General features: G+C 34.2%; 1 protein-coding gene across 1 annotated transcript in view; it reads right to left on the bottom strand.

The window, feature by feature from the left end:
* Window positions 1-18,681, bottom strand: part of LOC145243755 (reelin-like) — a 64,294-nt gene that overhangs the window by 8,273 nt on the left and 37,340 nt on the right. Inside the window, exons 10-13 of the mRNA XM_080106799.1 lie at window positions 9,345-9,586; window positions 6,750-6,907; window positions 6,081-6,297; window positions 1,181-1,295 (exon numbers count right to left, since the gene is read on the bottom strand). Of these exons, the coding sequence (XP_079962925.1) occupies window positions 1,181-1,295; window positions 6,081-6,297; window positions 6,750-6,907; window positions 9,345-9,586 (732 nt within the window). The remainder of the gene's footprint in view (window positions 1-1,180; window positions 1,296-6,080; window positions 6,298-6,749; window positions 6,908-9,344; window positions 9,587-18,681) is intronic.

Genomic DNA, 18,681 nt, shown 5'->3' with positions numbered 1-18,681 from the left:
AATTTACGTGCGTGTGTATATTTTTTAAAATATCTATTATTTTTTAAATATAAAACTGGAATATTACGTTACTTTAATTAAACTTTATAATTGATTATAGAAAAAACAAAATCGTAAGCTAAGCAAAGATGATTTCTTTGTCGAAATAAAAAGATACATTTGAATTTCACTGTAGAAATAATAAAACTTCAAATAAAACTTTTTTTTTATAGATAACTTTGCTTTAAACTAAGTGTTTGGTATAAAATGATTATTTTCTTTAATCAAAAATTCACAGACGGTCACCTTGCTAGTACATTATATATATCTATATATATATCTATCTATCTATCTATCTATCTAACTATATATATATATATATATATATATATATATATATATATATATATATATATATAATGATGATTCCCGAAAGGATGAAACACTAGTGTGTGTAGATATTTAATAAGTATTATAGTAAATAATTGTCAGCTCCTTTAAGAAACTCGTTTCTTATTGTTGAGCACTTTCAGTTGAAATAAAGTCGGTCAATTTAGCTAATATGTGCAGATCATCATATAATGATTAGATCACTCTGACAGACGTTAAAAAGCATTTCAAAATAAATGTTTAAAATTCAACAGTATTTCATGCAATTAACGGTAACCGAATGGATTAGGTCCTTGCTAATGAAGCCAGATATGGCTTCTGTTGCCGGGTTCGAATCTATCGACTGTTGTTAATCATGACACCTTCCACTAGTGTTTCATCCTTTTGGGATGAAACACTAGTGTCTGTAAGTATTTAATAATTATTATAGCAAATAATTATATATATATATATATTCATTATTTCTGCAAGAGAGATGAACATTATTGCTGTGTGAGGATTACAGATGAAGTGTAGATTTAGTGTTTCCACGTACAACAACAAGACCATGAAAAACAATGATACCTAAACAAATATAAAAGCCGTGAGGCTCACAAGAAAGATTCAAGCATCATGACTGGTATGGGCTCCTTTGGTAGCTAACATTTCTGTGCTAGCCTTTACTGGTTACACCTTTGTTTTTCTAAGGTCAACCTGGGTCAACGAGTGGCCATGTATTTGTCTCTTTTTTTCAAAACGCTATCTGATGGCCCGAAAAATTTTGTATGTGAAAAAGATGGTGGAGCAAGTTTATAAAAAAGGAATTATTTACCTTGTTGTCACTGTATTGTAAGAGAACGCCACGGAAATACTGCGGAGATTTCAAATTTACGTTGCAATCTATCGTTTGTGCTTGGCAACCGATTTGTAGGACAAAAATGATTTTGCTGAAATATTAAGAAAAAAAAGAAGACTTTAGATAAAAGAACAATTTCTATTCGCATCATATCGCTCTAAGTGATAAACATTCAAATGGGTAGGTTGGCTAGTGAATTTATTATTAGCTAGTACGAATTAACGATTAGACAGGGAGTGCTGTAGACATAGGTTTTTATACAAATTTTATGCCTACGAAACTAAAGGAAACTTATGCTAATGGCCTTTGGCATTATTGATACTGAGGCTTAAAAAAGTATAAAGTAGTGCTGGATCGATATACCGTTTTTACTTGTTTGTACTTAACAGATTTGAAGAACAAAGATGATTTATTTCATTTTATTTTTTAATTTTATTATTTAACTAGCGAGGGGTACCCGGCGTTGCCCGGATGTTTGGAGTTGTGTGTGGAAACTCCGGGGTGGGGTGGGGGGTTAAAAGAAAAGTAATTATGAGGATCGAACCCGAACCGTTGAGGCAAAGTTGTAAATTAAAGTATGAAAAAACAAAACGTGCGACGTTAACGATTGCCCCATCGCGAGATGCTAACGGAAACATGTTTGAATTTATTTAATTACTTGGATTTGGCAGGTGCCCGTTTTAATGACTTAATGAGGTCAAGTTTGACTGCGGGATAGTATGATAGTATTTCATTTACTGTGGAATGCTTTTTTTTTATTTTTATTTTCCCAAGATGTTATAGAAAAAAGACTAACCCACATGCGGCGAGCGACAAATGTTGAATATTTTTCCCAAAATCGAGCAAATTAAATAGACAGGCGAGCTTCGTTGTTAACTCTGAGATATTACGATTTATATGTGATATAAAAAGTTTTAAAAAGTTATGAAGCGAGCGATCGCTTCTCTGAAAAAAGCATTTTGTAGACATACAGAAAGGTGAACACACATAAATACATTTTCGCTTTTATATTTATAGATTTTATTTATTTTTGTCTTTAATTTTTTAATTCAATTTATTTTTATTTTTTTAATTTTATTATTTAATTTTATTTATTTTATTTTTATTTTTAAAATTTTATTATTTAATTTTATTTATTTTGTCTTTAATTTTTTAATTCAATTAATTTTTATTTTTTAATTTTAATATTTAATTTTATTTATTTTTGTTTTTAATTTTTTAATTCAATTTATTTTTATTTTTTAATTTTATTATTTAATTTTATTTATTTTTGTTTTTAATTTTTTAATTCAATTTATATTTATTTTTTAAATTTTATTATTAAATTTTATTTATTTTTGTCTTTAATTTTTTAATCCATTTTTTTAATTTTTATTTTATTAATTTAATTAAATTTATTTTTGTCTTTAATTTTTTAATTCAATTTTTTTATTTTGTTTTATTTTATTAATTTAATTAAATTTATTTTTGTCTTTAATTTTCTAATTCAATCTATTTTTATTTTTTAATTTTATTTTTAATTTCATTTAATTTTGTCTTTAATTTTTTAATTCAATTTATTTATATTTTTTAATTTTATTAATTTAATTTTATTTATTTTTTTTATTTTTTAATTCAATTTATTTTTATTTTTTAATTTTATTATTTAATTTTTTAATTCAATTTATTTATATTTTTTTTAATTTTATTATTTAATTTAATTTATTTTTGTCTTTAATTTTTTAATTAAATTTATTTTTATTTTTTAAATTTTATTATTTAATTTAATATATTTTTGCCTTTGATGTTTTAATTCAATTTATTTTTATTTTTTTAATTTTATTATTTAATTTTATTATTTAATATAATTTATTTTTGTCATTAATTTCTTAATTCAATTTATTTATATTTTTTAATTTTATTAATTTAATTTCATTCATTTTGTCTTTATTTTTTTTAATTCAATTTATTTTTATTTTTTAATTTATTAATTTAATTTAATTTATTTTTGTCTTTTATTTTTTAATTCAATTTATTTTTATTTTTTAATTTTATTTTTTAATTTCATTTATTTTTGTCTTTAATTTTTTAATTCAATTTATTCTTATATTTTTAATTTTATTATTTAATTTTATTTATTTTTGTCTTTAATTTCTTAATTCAATTTATTTTTATATTTTTTATTTTATTATTTAATTTTATTTATTTTTGTCTTTAATTTCTTAATTCAATCCATTTATATTTTTTAATTTTATTATTTAATTTTATTTATTTTTGTTTTTATTTTTTGTTTTTTAATTCAATTTATTTTCATTTTTAATTTTATTATTTAATTTTATTCATTTTTTTTAGAAAATTTTTATTAAATTTTTTTTTTAGTTTTTAATTTTATTAATTTAATTTTAAAATCTTTTCACGAGGTTTCATACTTCATTCTTTTTTTTTCTTGCGGATTGTTGTTATCCTCATCTTTATAGTTGTTACTCTACCACATTTCGGCCAACTCATCCTCTGGTCTTCTTCAGGTGATTAACCGGGACCGGATAGAAATGCCGACTGTTAAAACTATGACCCCAGTAATTACTGCCTTCCATAGATGTTGATTCACCAAATTTTCGCCAGCTAATCTTCTGGTCTGCTTTGGGTAGGATTGAAACCACTATCTTCAGACAATGCTCACCTGAAACTGTAGACTTAACCCCTCTATCCACTGCGCTGCAAACCCCGCAGGGCGATCAAGGTTGGACTTTATGGTCTTATAAATCCAATTTTGTGTTCTAATCTGATCTTTCATTGTTGGGTCCGTACCGAATGTTATTATTTATTTATATATTTAATTATTAGTACGAACTTCTCTCCCCTCTCTCTCTTTCTCTCTAAACGACTATATGTCTGTCTGTCTGTCTGTCTGTCTGTCTGTCTGTCGGTCTCCATATTTTCAAACTCTATCTCCTACGAAACTAAAAGTTGCAGAGCGGCGCTAGGGGCCTCAAATAAGTGGATTTTTTTTTTTTACGGACTGTTCTTTTATGAGTATTAGCCGGTTAAAATTGTTTTAAGGGTCAAAAATGGGTTAAAATTGTTTTAAGGGTCAAAAATGGGTTAAATTGTTTTAAGGGTCAAAAATGGGTTAAAATTGTTTTAAGGGTCAAAAATGGGTTAAAATTGTTTTAAGGGTCAAAAATGGGTTAAAATTGCTTTAAGGGTCAAAAATGGGTTAAAATTGTTTTAAGGGTCAAAAATGGGTTAACATTGAAAAATAAAATCGTTAAACATTTTGTACATTCATTTTAGTTTATTTTGAATTTTTTATCAATTCATATGCGTGTCACGTTGGTACAGTGGTAACGTTACCAGCTCTGGATGCTAGAGTTTCGGTTTCGATTCTAGCTGATGGCACCTAAATACGTTTTTCTTTCTTTTGAAATCACGACTATATAATAATATATACGAAATCTGGATAACTGAAAACATCATATTTAAGTGCATATATATAAATAGGAGAGAACTTGAATTCCTACTAGACACTGTCCTCGAGTGTCTAAGGTCTCTCTGTACTTGGGTTTGTCAGAACAACCTGGCATGATATAATATACTGTTTTGTGTTTAAATCCCCGAAACAGTGTTTTATGGTAAACAACTGATGATCCCTTAAATTTCATTGGTACAATAGTGAATTCGAGAGAGCAAGTTGATGCAGTGATTGCAGGTTATTAAATGACTTACTGACTAAATAGTTTTCTAACGAATGATAAAAAATGATTTTTTTTGTATAGTTTTAAAGGTTAAAAACTTCCAAGACTATATATGTATGTATCACATCCTCGTCACCAGGGGAGAACTTGAATGCCTACTAGACACTATCCTCGAGTGTCTTAGGTCTCTCTGTACAGTGAGTTTGTCAGAACAACCTGGTATGAGGATATTTTTTCCCTAGAAGTAAACCCTGACCAAATATTCAAAATCACATAGTATTCGCTGCCCAAATAAGATCTCCTCACTATGGCTAACCCATATTAGCTTTTATGAGGAATGGTGCACCTTCTCCAAGTGATGTTACCTCAAGTAAAAGCACGAAGCTGGATACTCCACCAGACTAGATAAATTCTTGTCCTGGAATCCAGTAAGACCAAGAGATCAAAATAAAAGATGTTCTACAACGCATGAAAATGCTTAAATGGGGAGAGGAAAATTATGTTCTCAATTTCTTACAAACTCAGTCTTTGAGATTTAAAGAACTTTAATAGAACATTCGAATATTTATGTATCTCATATAGAGTTCAAGTGTTAGCCCCAGGTTGTGGGCCCCTTGACTTCTGAGGACTTCGACTGAAGTAAAATAAAACAAAAAGAGAGCTACATATATATATATATATATATATATATATATATATATATATATATATATATATATATATATATAATACAAATATATCTACAGAAGAGATACCCTAACCTAACTATAACATATGCGGTTTGTTTCAAAATGTATACGAATACAAAGAAAACAAAATGGTTCCTCAAAAACAAAAAGCAATAATTAAACTTTAACTTTCTTTTGAATAAAATCTTTATTGAAAAAATATGACAGTTGTTTTATTATGTTTTCTTTGCCAAAAGAATTTACACGCGATGAATGTTTTTTCCTTTACTAAATGTTTTTAATTATATTTCTTGTTTGATAGCGTCACCTCGTTTTGAGTTTGAGGCCGAATCGTTTTCATTCGGTATCTCTCGGCTGTTTACGTAAACAACTAGAAGATACCGACGAAACATCGGTTTTAACACGGGTCACAAACTGTACCAGATACAAATTTTTTCTATAAACTTTTAGGTGTTAAGGATCGCGCTGGGTTTTAATTTTAAAAATATGGAAGAAAAAAAAAATCAAACTAACCCTCCGGTAAACAGATTTAATGGCTGCGTAACAGCGTGTCGTTGACCACACCCGTTGAAATACAACGATTTGCCGTGGGCGTGCGGACGCAGGGCGCCACATCCGATTCCAATGCCGCCACCACGGACAGATTCCCAGTAGTGCATGTAGATGGCGCCTTCGAAAGAATCGATCAAGCGCTGCAGGAGACTGTCGCGTGCAGGTTCACAGGTTTTACCTGCGTTTGAGGAAGAAAGCAGAAACAATATAAAAATATACATGTAAAAAATTGGTGTTGGTGAAGAGAGGCCGAGAAATAGGAAGGAGGGAGGGAGGGAGGGAGGGAGAGAGAGAGAGAGAGAGAGAACACAAAAAGTATGCGTGAGAAGAGAGAGAGACGATAGACAGAGAGAAAGAGAGAGAGAGAGAGTGTGTGTGTGTGTGTGTGTGAGAGAGAGAGAGAGAGAGAGAGAGAGAGAGAGAGATGAGACAAATATAAGAGGGGGAGAGAGAAAGCGAAGTTGGTTGGTTGGTTGGTTGGTTGATAGGTTGATCAGTTGATCGGTTGCGTTTAATGGTCTATCAATTTTAAACGGTTATTTTAAGACCAAAAACTTAAAAAAAAACAAACCCCTTTACCCCCCCCAAAAAAAAACTATAAAAATAAATAGCAATATTTTCTTTTCTAACCATATGCTCCTGGGTCACAAACGCAATGGCCGTTGCGACAATCTCCTCGTCCATTGCACATGTCAGGACACGCCTCGCCAATGTAAATGTCATCTATGGCCCAAGGGGGTGATGTCGTACCAACCCAATGTTTCTGCACCCAACGGATCTGAGTAGTGCTGAAAAAAAAAAAAAAAAAAAAAAAAAAAGAAGCACACCATAAAAACAATATTACTAATAAAAATATACAAACTACTAAAGGGGCGAATCTAGGTTTGTATTAGTCTCCAGGTAGTGAGTGATGGTGGGGTTATTTGGATATATTTTCAACGAGTGATGATATCCGTAAAACTTCCTCTTCTCTCTTCCGATGAAATATTTCTATTATTTCCAAATGCAAGAACGTTTATTTTTATATGGCAATCGCTTAAGACAAGGCGTGAAACCACTTGATGCAAGGAGATAACAAGAATGGAAAATGATTTTCACAAAGACAAGAGATGCCTATTGGACAATATCAAAGTTATAGGCAGGAGGAAAACAGGCAGCAGGAAAAGAGTACCACAAGCCTGAAGCTCCCTTCGGCCCCCTTCGGCCCCCTTCGGCTCCCTCCAATAATCAGGTATGCACGTTTATTTTTATGATCGAAGAAGAAGAGGCTTAATCTCAATAATAACTGATGATAATAAAACGGAAAGAAAAAATATTCCATTTTAATATAGACACAGAAATATTCCCTTATTAAAACAGAACGGAGAGAAATTATATATATATATATATATATATATATATATATATATATAAGACAGAAGAGGAAAGAGATAAAGCGGAAGAGTGTTATATATACAAAGAGAGAGAGAGAGAGAGAGAGAGAGAGAGAGAGAGAGAGAGAGAGAGAGAGATAAATATTAGGTTTAGAAGAAAGTTCTTGCGGAATTTTAAATTTGGATTTCAAATGATGAATTTTCAAATAAGTTTTCGTTATAATACCTTTACTTTATATATTATTTTAAAGAGCGGGTTTCGCTCTATTTAATCGTTTGAATTACAATCGTTTTAAAACAATAATGTTTGCTTTTCAGAACGTTGAATCCAAGAGGGGTAAAAAGCAAATTCGCACAATTTTCTTATTTCAATTTAAGCTGAAACAGCTCGCGATATCAATGAAGCGTTTGGTCCAGGAATCACTACTGAATGCATAGCACAATGATGGTTTAAGAAATTTCGTGACGGCGACAAAAGTCTTGAAGACGATGAGCGTAATGGTCGGCCATCGGATGTTGACAACGATCAATTAAGAGCCTTAGTCGACTTAGTCGAAATAGATTTACGTACAACTGCTCGAGAAGTTGCTTCTGAATTAGACGTAATGTATACGACGATTTCCAACAACTTGAGAGAGATTGAAAAGACAAAAAAAAAAAAGAAAACTTGATAAATGGGTGCATCAGAAATTGAACGGTAACCAAAAGAAATGCTGTTATGAAGTGTCATTTTCCCTTCTTTTACGCAACAAGAACGAATCGTTTCTCGACCGGGTTGTAACTTGTGGTGAAAAGTAGGTTCTTTAAGACAACCGACGATGCTCAGCTCAGTGGTTAGACACTGACAAAGCTCTACAACACTTCCCAAAGCCAGAGTTGCACCAAAAGAAGGTCATGTTGACCGTTTGGTGGTCTGCAACCGGTCTCGTCTATTACAGTTTTTGGAATGCAGGCGAAACCATTATGACGGGAAAGTATTGTCTACGAATATATGAAATGCATCATAAACTTCGACAACAATATTCAGCATTAGTGAAAAGAAAAGGCCCAATTTTCCTCCACGACAATGCCCGATCACATATTGCTAAACCGACCATGTACAAGTTGATCGAATTGAGCTACGAAACTCTGCTTCATCTGTCATAATCTCTAGACCTTTCGCCTACCGACTACCACTTTTTTAAAAGCATTTCGGCAATTTTCTGCGTGAGAATATATATATATATATATATATATATATTCAGAATGCGAGGGATTATATAATTATTTTTACAGTCCAACAAATTGCAGTCTACAAGAGCCATGACAGGCAACAAACCGGAAGTCCAAGACTCGAGTTTCGCCCTAATTTGGGCTCATCAGTTAGACATATCCGAACCCGGGATTTGAAACCCGAGCCTCTTGCATGCGAGGCAAGCACTCTGCCAACTGAGCAAACGCACTGCACACAAGAAATTGTTCGGGTTCGGGTATATCTAACTGATAAGCCCAAATGAGGGCGAAACTCGAGTCTTGGACTTCTGATTTGTCGGCTATCATGGCTCTTGTAGACTGCGATGTTATTTGGCTGTGGAAATAATTACACACACACACACACACACACACACACACATATATATATATATATATATATAGAAAGAGAGAGAGAGATAGATGCATATATATAGAGATAGATAGATTCTTTTTGTTATCAATTCATTTCGTTTCAATGATTTCAAGTAGAGAATAGAAATTAGATTGCGAGTGAAGTTATTAATTCTTACTGACTATGAATTCTCATACATGTCATTACCACACCACAGGTCCCCGTCCCGCCAAAAGTTACAAGGAAAAAACGTATTAATATGCTTACCCAGAATGTAGCTTTTCGGGTAGTTTCAACGTGTACCTGGTCCACCTGGGATATTCGTCTGCATGCAGGGCGCTTGCTCTGTGATGGATGTCCGGCCGACAACTCATCAGTACGTTGTTGTCAGGAAGGCAAACGGGTAGAATGTGTTCCCAAATTCGACCACCTGGATTTTTACGGAACTCCAAGTTGACCGGACTGTGCGGCTCACATGTGTTAAAGTTTCGTTGGCATCCGATTGCAATCTGAGAGAAAAATGGTGGATAATCGATAAACAAATTAGAATTAAAATAATAAAATAAAATAAATAATAAAAAATGATTGAAGATAATTTTTATTTTAAAAATGAAAAAATAAATGAATGAGAATAAAACGAAAAAAATAAAATTAAAAAATGATTGAAAATAATTTTTATTTTAAAAATGAAAAAATAAATGAATGAGAATTAAACGAAAAAAATAAAATTGAAAAATGATTGAAAATAATTTTTATTTTAAAAATGAAAAAATAAATGAATGAGAATTAAACAAAAAAAAAATAAAATTGAAAAATGATTGAAAATAATTTTTATTTTAAAAATGAAAAAAATAAATGAATGAGAATAAAACAAAAAAAAATTAAATTAAAAAATGATTGAAAATAATTTTTATTTTAAAAATGAAAAAATAAATGAATGAGAATAAAACGAAAAAAATTAAATTAAAAAATGATTGCAAATAATTTTCTTTCTAAAAATGAAAAAATAAATGAATGAGAATAAAACGAAAAAAATAAATTAAAAATGATTGAAAATAATTTTTATTTTAAAAATGAAAAGAAATGAATGAGAATAAAATGAAAAAAAAAAAATTAAAAAATGATTGAAAATAATTTGTATTTTAAAAATGAAAAAATAAATGAATGAGAATAAAACGAAAAAAATAAATTAAAAATGATTGAAAATAATTTTTATTTTAAAAATGAAAAGAAATGAATGAGAATAAAATGAAAAAAAATTAAATTAAAAAATTATTGAAAATAAAAATATTTCAAATATTTCTGAATAAATCACTATTAAAACTTGGTCACATTTTACTATACAAATATAAGATTGATTCGATCAACTAGAATAAATAAAAAAAAAAGTGCTTTCCGGCCGTATTCATTTCCGTATTAGCGAAGGACAGATGTAAATTAAACCCTTAAAAATCAACGATGCTTAGCACATGAATATGTATTCGTGCATCTGTAGATGAGCACTTCAAACTGACTTACGATTACCAAGTTGAAAATGTTCAATTCTTAACTCTTTTCAACCGCTAAAAACGGAATCAAATGGGTTTATCAGTTTGTATATTTAGTTTAAAACATGTAAACCAAAAGTAGTAATGTAATCTAACAATATAAATCTCACCTGTCTGTTTAAATGTATGTATGTATGTATGTATGTATGTATGTATGTATGTATACATGCATGCATGCCTAAAACATTCGACAGATTTTCACGAGATCGATATCGTTTTGAAGCTCGACCCTTCGGACAACAAATATCGAAAAATTCGAGCCTGCCTGCCTACTACTTTTTTTTTTGCTCAACACACACCTCCAAACAGCTGGGCAACGGCAACTCCGGGCACTAAGACTAGTCTATAATATAAACCTCATCTGTCTGTTTAAAGGTATGTATGCCTTAAATCTTCGATAGAGGCGGTGGATTTTCACGAGATAGCTATTGTTTTGAAGCTCAACCCTTCGGATGACAAATATCGAAAAATTGGCTAAAACATTAATTCCTTCACCCTTAACTGGGCACTTTTCCACAAGGAGGGGTCGCTTTTTTCGCCGATATTTTCGAAAATCATCCCCTCTTTTTTATTGACTAGCTTTAATTTAACCGCTCGCAACTTGCTGTTTGACGATGGACGCAACAGCAAAGACGTCACTTTTTTTCACGTTCTTCTCCTCCTTCGCGGTATGGGTTCGAGCCTGCCTACCCACTACCATTTTTTTTTTTTTTGCTCAAAACACAACTCGAAAGACCCGGGCAACCAGGCTAGTGAACAAATGAAAGTAAAAAAAATAAAAGTAAAAATTAAATGTAACTAAAATACTATCAGCTTTCAATCTAAGAGAACTTAACAAAAATTATAAATAAACTAGCCTAGATGCCCGGCGTTGCTCGGGTGTTTGGAGGTGTAGAGCAAAAAAAAAAAAAGTGGTAGTAGGAAGGCAGGCTCGAACCGTATCGCGAAGAGGAAAAGAACGTGAAAAAAAAAGAAAACATGACGTTTTTGCTGTTGCGTCCGTCGCCAAACCGGAAGTGGCGAATGTTTAAATTAAGGCTAGTAAATCAAAAAGAGGGGATGACTTTCGAAAATATCGGCGAAAAAAGCGACCCCTTCCTATAGAAAAGTGCCCAGTTGTGGGTGAAAGAATTAATGTTTTTAGTAAATTTTTCGATATTTGTCGTCCGAAGAGTCGCACTTCAAAACGATACCAATCTCGTGAAAATCCGCCGCCTCTGTCAAAAGTTTTAGGCAGGCATACATACATACATACATACATACATACATACATACATACATACATTAAAACAGACAGATGAGATTTATATTATAGACTAGCCTGGCTGCCCGGCGTTGCCTGGGTGTCCGTAGGTGTGTGCTGAGAAAAAAAAGTTGTAGCAGGCAGACAGGCTCGACCCGTGACGCGAAAGCGGAAAAGAAAGTAGAGGTGTGTGTAAGGGTCTTGGTTGAGCAAAAAATAAAATAAAATAAAATAAAAAAATAAAAATGTGGTAGTAGGCAGGCAGGCTCGAACCCGTACAGCGTTAGCTGTTGCGCCCATTGCCAAACCGGAAGTGGCGAATGTTTATCGGCGGAAAAAGCAACCCCTCCCTGTAAAAGGTGCCCAATTGAGGGTGAAGGAACTAACATTTTGGGCCAATTTTTCGATATTTGTTGTCCGAAGGGTCGATCTTAAAAATGATACCGATCTCGTTAAAATCCGTCGCTTCTGTCAAAAGTTTTAGGCAGACATACAAACATAAGTATACATACATACATACATTAAAGCAGAGATTTATATTATAGATTAGCGGGGGTACCCGGCGTTGCCCGAGTGTTTGGAGGTGTGTGTTGGTGGGGGGTAGATTAAAACAACCCTGTTAAAAAAAACGTTGGCCGGTTGTTTGGAGGTGTAAAAGAAAAAATAGTTTTAGTATAAAGGTCGGCTTGAACCCCGAACGTTTGACGCTGAGGTGGAAAGGAAATGGAACCCCCCCCCTGTGACCTAACAATCTCGACCACGGGAACAGATGAATTGATAAGTGTGTTAAGTTGACGTTTATAAACCGAAATTAGCAACGTCAAGTTGCAGAAGCTAGTTTCTGTTTTCCCCGCTACGCGGCGATCAAACAATAAAAAAAACACACACACACACACACACACACAAAAACGTAAGGCAAACGAACGATGAAAACAGAAAAATGAACATGTGAAAAATGGCTTTACCCGGGTGTTTTTGGATGTCGCTAAGAATAAGCGAATTAAAAAAGAAAAAAAAGCAGAAAAACGAACGTTACGTGAAAAATGGCTTAAATAACACTGGTTCAATATTTAAATTTAAAAAATCTCACACCACGATTCGAACCCAAAACGTTTAGATAATGAACCAAGGCCTTAACCAACTGAGCTAACGCGACGTACATGAAATTTGTTCCGTTTTTCAACTATTTAAAGTAAATCAGTTCACGACGTCATCTGACGCATGCGTAGAATCGGTCATTGTCACGAGAGGACCGTTTTTGTTGACCCTGTCGAAAATTGTCGATTTCGGGGTGAAAAAGTTAACGTTTTTGGCCAATTTTTCGATATTTTTCGAGCAAAGGATGGAGCTTCGCTGTGATACCGAGTTTGTGAATTTTCGTTGCGTCTGTCGAAAGTTTTTAGCAGACATCCAAACATACACACATACATACATACATTTTCACTTTTATATATATAGATGTCGACGATGTCTGTTACAAAATAAATTAATAAATAAATAAATAAATAAATAAATCAGTTTTAAACATTGCTGCTAAATAAAACCATTAATTTCGTCGAACGAAAACCTTTGTTGCTATGGTAACTGACCAAACAGACGCCTGTTTATGAGTTGATCGATTCTTTACGCCATTCTCTTACCATTTCTAATTTCACAGACTTAGACCCCCATTTTAGAATGAAAGAATAATGGATTATTTGTTTCAAACAACGACCTCGCCGAATCATTGATGGGTGTGAGGTCAGGGTGACATCAGTAACTGGAGGAAGTCGAGAAATGACTCCATTTACATTAGAGAGTAACGGGATCTTTTCTTCAGTTAGACAGGACATCCTCATATGTGTGAATCGATTGCTCGCCCCAAGGCCTGGTGCAAGTGGGAAAAGTGAAGGATTTCTGGTAGTTCTGTCTGACCCCTCCCCTCTCTCTTGGCTGAATCAATTTACGTTTCTTTGAGATGAGGATTGGTTATTCGTGTCATTTGGAATCTTTGGACTACTGTTCTCATCTTGATCCATAGCACAGTGGTTATAGTACTTGGAAAAATCCAATTGTAAAAGTGATATTCTCCTGAAGGTTAAAGGTTCAATTCTTAGAGTGGGCGACAAATTACTTAGGGCTTCTATTCTGCCATGGCTGACGGAACGAGAGCATGCTACCCTCTGTTATATAAATCAAGAATTCCGTTCGAAATTTTGTCCAAATTCTCCAGTTCAACAAGAAACACCTGAAGAAGGTCGGAGGTTACTTCTGTCGAAACGTTGTGAAAATCACACTCAAGAGGAGAGCAGTAGTCCGAAGATTACAAATAATATGGGCGAATTTATATCTGAAAATGCCCTAAAAATCTTTTCTCTTATTAAAGTACGAGCAGAAGTTCAAAGTTCAAAATGTTAACCCAGATATTCCGTCATGGCTCTATCCTCTTCCCGATCTTCATAAGTGATCTTCCAAATCATATCATAAGATTATTCGTTGATATCTACGTGGACCACACAACCAGCTATGGCAGCACATCGAGGATCACTGATGACCAAGACCTTTCTGACATCCTCTTTTTCGATTTTGAACATGTGGTGCAGTGGGGGGATATGTCTTGTCACTTTTAACGCCTCTAAAGCTAAACTCCTCTCTTTTCACCATCATCACTCGGATACTCATTTCACCTGTTGAAATGAATAACTCTCTTTTCAAGGAAGCCATCTATCTTGTTAAGCTCTTAGGACCGACTCTTACCGTTAGATACTATGTCAGTAACGACTAGGTTAACTAGTGTGAATTTCGACAAGAGTCACTCTTAGTGCATGTCAGAATAATCCATATCTGTAAAACAGAATCGATCTCAGCTTTGAATGAAAGATGGATGACAAAGCAGGGGCGACAGGTCAAGCGGTAGGCAAAACAAAGTCTAACAATGACGAATGACATCTTTTTGAGCTGAGAGAATCAAAGGTTTTCAGATGAGTCTCTCGGTAGAAGCTATGCGAACGATCCACGGCCAATAATGTAGAAATAATCTTATTGGAATGTTACCTCGACTCTCTGTCCGTCTGCATATCTCATTTCGTTAATTTTAAAAAGCAAAATATTTTAAGATGACATTAGTTTCCCTCTCCAGTGTCAATTCTCTCCAAATGAAACCATTTATGAAAACTCATAGCAGACGTCTTCTTTTGTCATCTTTTTGTGTGAAAAGAAGCTTATTTTTACAGTTGCAAAAAATTGGTTAGTTGGTTGTTTTTGTTTTACGGCATATCAACCCTTTTTGGGTTATTTAATGCCGAATCCAAAGATTTTGAAGAAAAATTTTTTAATAGAATATATTTGTTGTTTTCACGTCGGTTTCTATTTAACCCATAGTTGGAACCCTTACAGGTACTACCATTCCGGGTCAGAGTGGACCTAGGAGCAATGGTAATTAAAGGGTGGCTCCACACTCCCCAAAGCCCGCAAGCTGGGGCCTCACTACTGGATATAGTTTAAGGTCATATCCAGGACCCCCATTGAGGGACTTTTACCCTCTGCAGGGGGCAGTCGGTGTATTCTAATGTCCCACCGACAGGGCCAAGCAACAGCGGTAATGAAAAGAGTTTTATTAGTTAAACAGACGAGATGATTGACAGCCATTTATGAAATGCAGCGAAGAGAAACGGCGACGCTGAAAGGAATCGACTGTAAAAGAAGAGAGTTTGTATAAAAGCAGAACGTATGTATAAAGACGATTATTTTGTTATTAAAAATCTTTTTACACAAATATAAGTATTGAGTAGCAGTTTTTGTAGTATATTATAAATAATAGGCAAAGGTTAAAAAAAAACGCTGGTTTATTCATCGTCTTTGGCTAATACATATTCAATTTTCTTATTTTCTAACAAGATCATCGATTCAAATTTTGCATAGAAAAAAGAAATGTTAGTATATCCCTAATGCACTTCAAAAACATATGCGTGATGTTACTTATGATTATGTGTGGCCACTATTTTCGTTAGGGAGATTTGCTTTACTGAAATCTGTAATTTCGATTTACTTGGAATCTTTCTGTAGTAGTAAACTGTTAATCGTGGATAGAAACGCGGCCTAGCGACAAAGAGAAGCGGAAAGCGCGTAAAAGATCATCATGTATAAACACCCGGATGTATGTCTAGATGTTTGCTTTTATTTTGGTATTGAAAATGTTACATTAACCCCGACCTAAAACGGAAGACTTACATCAAATCTGTTGTTAAGTTGGCTGGACAAGTGGTTATATAACTTTTACAGGAAAGGGGGCTGTTCCTTTCCATGTAAATAAGAACATTAGATGGGTGAAAGTGAGATTAGGATAAGCCGAGACTCGAACCTTGTAAGCAAGGTTAAGACATAGAATGTTAGAAATGTGAATGTTAAAAAGGTCTATTGTTAAAGTCTATTATAAATAGTTAGATATTGTTTATATTGTAAAAAGAATTGATTGTCCATTCTTTTATGAAACTGAATATTAAAAATGTCAGCTAAAAAGAATGAACAATACAAATTAAAAATATATTGTAAAAAAAAGGTTAGGTTAAAAAAATGGGTCAGTTGAGAATTCTTTGTCAAAAGTGTGTTTAGAAAAACGTGTGCTTAACCACGTGAATTGGTCACGTTGGGAAACACACGTCTGACGTCATAGCAAGAGAGAAATTCTCAATATAGGAGCTAGAGTTAGTCAGCTCAGGGCAGCAGTTGAAGCAGAACAGTTGAGTCTGCTAGTCAGCAGAGATCAGGAGGGCCAGTCAGTTGGCAGTCAGTGGTCAGCTGCCCCTTTGGAAGCGAAGGGTAGAAAGATTAAACTATGTTGAACAAATGTGAATTCCTGACGTCATCATCACTCGACCAGTCCAATGAAATAAAGAATCACCATCGATATTTTGTAACTGTTGTCATGTGTCGTCATTCCACAAATCAAAAAGGTAATGTGTTAAACATCTTATTATGAACATTGCGTAACTCTCCCAAGAATATGTATCTCTCCTCCTCCTCCTCCTCCTCCTCCTCCTCTCTATATGTGTTACAAGAAATATAAGAACTGTGCATCTATCACCCTCTCTCATCGCTAATATATGCTATAAGAAACATCCCAGAACTGTATAAATGTCCCCCCATCATTGTTATATATATGGCCCCTATGCAGCATAACGAGCGAGTCTGTCTTGACATGAATCTATGAAATCTTCAACTCCGTTTTTACAATGCGTACAAATGTATATTTGTAAAATGTTTTTGACTTGTAATGGGGGTAAATATTTAATTGCTGCCCACATCAGCAATATGTGGCACAAGGCCGGAAAGTGGGAACCCCGCAGGCTCCCCTTAAAAATTGCCCGAGTAACCCCGTCAGCATTCCCCGGTCGAGGCGCCTCAGGCAGCAAGCAATAAACTTGCCCCACCGGAAAGCCCGGTGGTAAGGCCTGGGAGGGTGGACCTCCTAGGTATTACCCAGGCGGTGTACCTCAGTCCAACAGGTGGTGGGCCAGTTCCTGGCCCCTCACCTGTTGGGCTGAGTGTCAAGTGACGAATCCTTGACTTGTACTACCCTGTCTCCCTGCAGCCAAAGTTGCTAGGAGACCTTCCCCATCAGACGAAGTGGTGGGGGTATGAGACGAATGGATTCGCCAATCATTTTTATAAACGACGGCTGTGCTAAACAACCAATGAAAACGTCCCAAAATTATTATAAAAATTGTCGAATTTTGGATTCAATCAGTTCGCCGTTTACTACGTCACGGACCGCATTTAATTCTTAGCCGCCATCTTGGTTACTGATCTGAACTACGCCGCCATCTTTGTTCAACACAATATCTCAGAACTTAAGAGGTTAACTACGCCACGGACCACATTTGATTCTTGGTCGCCATCTTGGTTACTGATCTGAACTACGCCGCCATCTTTGTTCAACACAATGTCTCAAAACTTAACAATATTTGTTTTACAATAACAAAAAAGGAACCATCTAAACAAAATGCCTTTATTTTGACAGTTCGAGCTTGTGGTTATGGAGAGAAAAAGCGAGGTGGGAGAGACAGGGTGGCGGGTTGTAACGACGACAAAAGAATGTCGACAACTGCTTCTACTGACAGGTGAATGTTTCTCTGCGTTATCGTTTTTTTTTTTACACAAAACAAAACGTTTTTATTAACATTGCACAAATTTTTCTTCAACTTACATCATCCTACGTCACCAGTTAAAAATGGAACGCGTTTACCTAAAAAACCGTTCTTTGTATTTCCCGAAAACCCGATATTGCCCAGCTTCATAAAATCCGCTATTGCTCGGCTTTGTTATAGAACAAAGGTATTTTTTTACAGGGAGTTCACCACTTATCAAGGCCCAAAAGCCACTCGGGGATAAGGGTTATTGTGTGTACAGTAATCAATGGGATAGTGTAGTAATAGTATTGGAGAACTGATAAAGTGTCATTACTTAAGGGGCCGGTTCATCAGGAATTTGTGTTGGACTTGAAAACATTCAGGTGTAAGTCGGGAGGGAAACAGGCAAGCGGAACAGAGCTCCACAGGCGTGCAGTTCTAAGAAAGAAGCTTTGTTCATGGAATCCACGTTTTGATTTAGAAACAGATAAGGAGTGGGGGAAATTATTGATGGCGGTTGCAGCTAGTCGGGTGTCTTTTGAAAAAGATTGGCGAGGGGGGACCAGAGAATGGAGCTCAGACGAGCACTTGCCATGGAAATAACGATAGAACAAAGATAGGCTCGCTACGTCTCTTCTGTGCGAAAGAAGTTTCAGGGAAGAGAAGAGGGCATCCCTCACCAAGCCACGAAGTCTATTTTGTACTCT

The sequence above is a fragment of the Euprymna scolopes genome, chromosome 22 (assembly GCF_053919585.1).
Source record: "Euprymna scolopes isolate OS-2025 chromosome 22, ASM5391958v1, whole genome shotgun sequence".
NCBI lineage: Eukaryota > Metazoa > Mollusca > Cephalopoda > Sepiida > Sepiolidae > Euprymna > Euprymna scolopes.
Note: the sequence above shows the minus strand (reverse complement) of the source record. Positions and strands in the feature narration are given on the sequence as shown.